The sequence below is a fragment of the Homalodisca vitripennis genome, unplaced genomic scaffold (genome assembly GCF_021130785.1).
Source record: "Homalodisca vitripennis isolate AUS2020 unplaced genomic scaffold, UT_GWSS_2.1 ScUCBcl_2468;HRSCAF=7267, whole genome shotgun sequence".
NCBI classification, from domain to species: Eukaryota; Metazoa; Arthropoda; class Insecta; order Hemiptera; family Cicadellidae; genus Homalodisca; species Homalodisca vitripennis.
In genome coordinates, this window is record NW_025778584.1 from 66,575 (window position 1) to 68,876 (window position 2,302).

The 2,302-nt window shown below is 37.9% G+C and overlaps 1 protein-coding gene across 1 annotated transcript; it reads left to right on the forward strand.

Annotated features, from left to right (window-relative positions):
* Positions 1-261: 261 nt before the first annotated feature.
* Positions 262-2,295, forward strand: LOC124372062. Its single transcript, XM_046830423.1, has 2 exons — positions 262-457; positions 2,035-2,295. The coding sequence occupies exons 1-2, from the start codon at positions 402-404 to the stop codon at positions 2,279-2,281; spliced, it is 303 nt and encodes a 100-aa protein (XP_046686379.1). The 5' UTR covers positions 262-401; the 3' UTR covers positions 2,282-2,295.
* The last annotated feature ends 7 nt before the right edge of the window (positions 2,296-2,302 follow it).

Sequence of the window (2,302 nt, forward strand, 5' to 3'; positions counted from 1 at the left end):
CAAACTGTATAAATGAACGTTTAACTGTTCTCTGTTGGATACTTTTAACAGTTATTACTTCATTTTTACTGAGAGACTGCTCTGCATCTATAATCACTATAACTTTTTAACGATCAACTCGGCTGCGTATGCAGGCCCTAGTTGTGCTTGAAGAGTTAATAGAAGGCCTGAGGGAAAGGGGTAGTGAAGTACATTGAATGGTGAATATTTTCATCTGTTCACAGAGACCTTGGAGAGGCTGGAGATTGGGCACAACACGGTGGGCAGCGAGGGAGTGCGGGTGCTGCTGAGGCACCTCACCTGTAGTCGACTGGAGAGGCTGAGTCTGGCCCACACAGGGGCGGGAGTGGTGGGGGGAAGTGGCACAGTGGCTGGCGGGAGGTGATCCGTGTAGACTGCGCATGCTTGACCTCGGGTACTGCACCGACCAACCGGCTGCCTTCACTTCTCTCGTACTGTAAGTAGCTACATCGTTTGTTCTGATACATCTTCAGCAAGGACATAGCCAGCGAGGGGGGTCCAAGGGTAAAGGAAAAAAACCTTATTTTATTCTTTAATAGATATTTGCTATTAATAGCCAGCTGTAAAGGAATGATATGAGTTTTTCCCATAAGAACAATGTTAAACTTCAGCACGTTTACGCTCTTATTTTTAATTGTAACTTTATGGTGAAAAATTTGCATTTGTAATGTCTGTAAAGTTTGTTCTTATTTGTAAGTGTGTTTCTTCATATGTAGTCATCGTTAAAATTGCATTTTTAGTTTCTAAGATTTGTTTTAGTCATGAATCAATATTTTAAACAATAAATGTGAATGAAATTTTCACTATTACTCAGAAGACTGTTAGATGCTTACGATAATGGCACAAGCAAGTGTACTTTTAATACTGTTCTGAAACAGGTGAGAATGCTGGTATCTCATGACCAATGAGATATGGTTACCAAAGAAGCAGGTGTGTTTCAAATAATTCTCGGAAATACTGGAAGAAAAAGCGCTCCTGTGGGAAAAGTTATCAGTTGTAATAGGAATAGTATTTTGTGGTTGTGAATGGGAGAAAGTTCCCCTGTTACAGCATAATTTATTTTATACTTAATAGATATTTGCTTTTAACAGCCATCTGTAGAGAAACGGCCTGAGTTTTTCCCATAAGAACAATATTAAACTTCAGCACGTTTACGCTCTTATTTTTAATTGTAGCTTTATGGGTGGTGTCTCATTTTAAATTTATACGCATCCAAAGAGATTTTAGTTTTTCTTTGTAAATTTTATACTTTTTTGTATTTTTTATGATAAAGTACAAAAAAAGTTAGTGGAAATCCTCTTCAATGATTTAGATCTAAATAGACAACAGTTTGTTTTAATTGGTGTAGCCCTGAGCTCAGTTCTGGGTCCGATAATGTTTTTAGTATTTATTAATGATCAATGTAGAAATTTTACTAAATAAAATACTGTGCCATATTTGAAAATAATTTATACTTGTTTTTACAAATACAACTAGCCCAAGTGGAACCATATAATAAACCATGCAGAACCCTATTTAACAGGGGAAATAATGAACAATACTAAAAATCATGTGTAATAATTTAAGAAGTTTATTCAATCCAGAATGTAACTCCAATTTGACTTACGTATATACGAACATAACAACTTCTTACACCATCGTTTATATGTTACAAAATGTTACTCGAAATGTTGTGCTATACATATAATGATGGCAAAATGTCCGAAATCCTGTTATGCTTTCAAACCTTCCATCGTCAATAACAAACTTTAAACAAAGAATCCTTCACTACATTAATACAACCAAAATTTTTAAACTTTAATTATGATCCATTTTAAAATTAATTAAAATGTTTTAAAATATTTTTTCTGAATGACCAATAAAAGTATTAAATACGTATTAATTTTATCTTTAAAGAAAGACATCCCCTTAATTCTACGATAAAAAAGGCGGCTACTACATCTGGCTCATAAGCTTCAATTATTAGCTGGACCAGTGAGTTAAACTCGATCTTAAACCATGATGATTCTGCAGATGCCTGGAGAGAGCACCTCTGCTGGAACATCTGGAGTTGAGTTGCCCAGAGGTGGATGACTCGATGCTGCGGTCCCTCTACCAGCTGCCCCTGCAGGTGCTGCGGCTACCGGGGACACGAGTCACCAACTTCCCCCTCCACCCACCCCCCATACACCAGATGAGCTGCCTTAGTCTGGCTGCGCCGGCCTGGGCAAGCCTCGGCCCCTTCGGCCTCATCACGAACAACACCTGTCCCTCCGTCTGATTGGGTTTTTTAAACTGGCCA